Source organism: Eimeria mitis, genomic scaffold, assembly GCF_000499745.2.
Source record: "Eimeria mitis Houghton genomic scaffold, Emh_scaff1078, whole genome shotgun sequence".
NCBI lineage: Eukaryota > Apicomplexa > Conoidasida > Eucoccidiorida > Eimeriidae > Eimeria > Eimeria mitis.
Window position 1 is genome coordinate 2,892 of NW_013567465.1, and position 496 is coordinate 3,387.

The 496-nt window shown below is 55.4% G+C and overlaps 1 protein-coding gene across 1 annotated transcript in view; it reads right to left on the reverse strand.

The window, feature by feature from the left end:
• The window catches only part of EMH_0028950 (uncharacterized protein), a gene marked incomplete at both ends in the record, with an annotated part of 3,917 nt that overhangs the window by 2,885 nt on the left and 536 nt on the right, over positions 1 to 496 (reverse strand). The window contains one exon of the mRNA XM_013494220.1: positions 73 to 432. Coding sequence (XP_013349674.1) covers positions 73 to 432 — 360 coding nt within the window. The remainder of the gene's footprint in view (positions 1 to 72; positions 433 to 496) is intronic.

Sequence of the window (496 nt, forward strand, 5' to 3'; positions counted from 1 at the left end):
CCTGTTCCTCTTCGTGCTTCTGCTGCTTCTGCTGCTTCTGCTGCTGCTCTTGGTATTCATGGAGAGCCCTACGCAAGGCTTGACCCTTCGTTTCTAAGACCCTCTCCTCCGCTGCTGCTGTTGCTGTTGCAGCGTTGGCTGCTGCTGCTTCTGCTGCAGCATTTGTTGTTGCTGCTGCTGCTGCTGTCTGTCGTGCTGCTGCTGTATCTGCCCCTTCTGCTGCTGCTGCTTCATCTACATTTGGCACTGATTTCTGTCCTGCTGGTGCTGCACCTGCTGTTGCTGCATTTGCTGCTGCTGCACTTGCTGCTGCTGCACTTGCTGCAGTTGCTGCTGCAGAGCCTATCTTTGCTGCGTAGCTGCCTACTTCTGCTGCTGCTGCTGGTCCCCCCAGGACTTTGTTCGTGATTGTGTTCTTTGGTTGAGCATCTTCTAAAGCAGCAGCAGCGACAACCGCTGCAGCAGCAGTTGCTGCTGCTGCTGCCAGTAGCTTGAG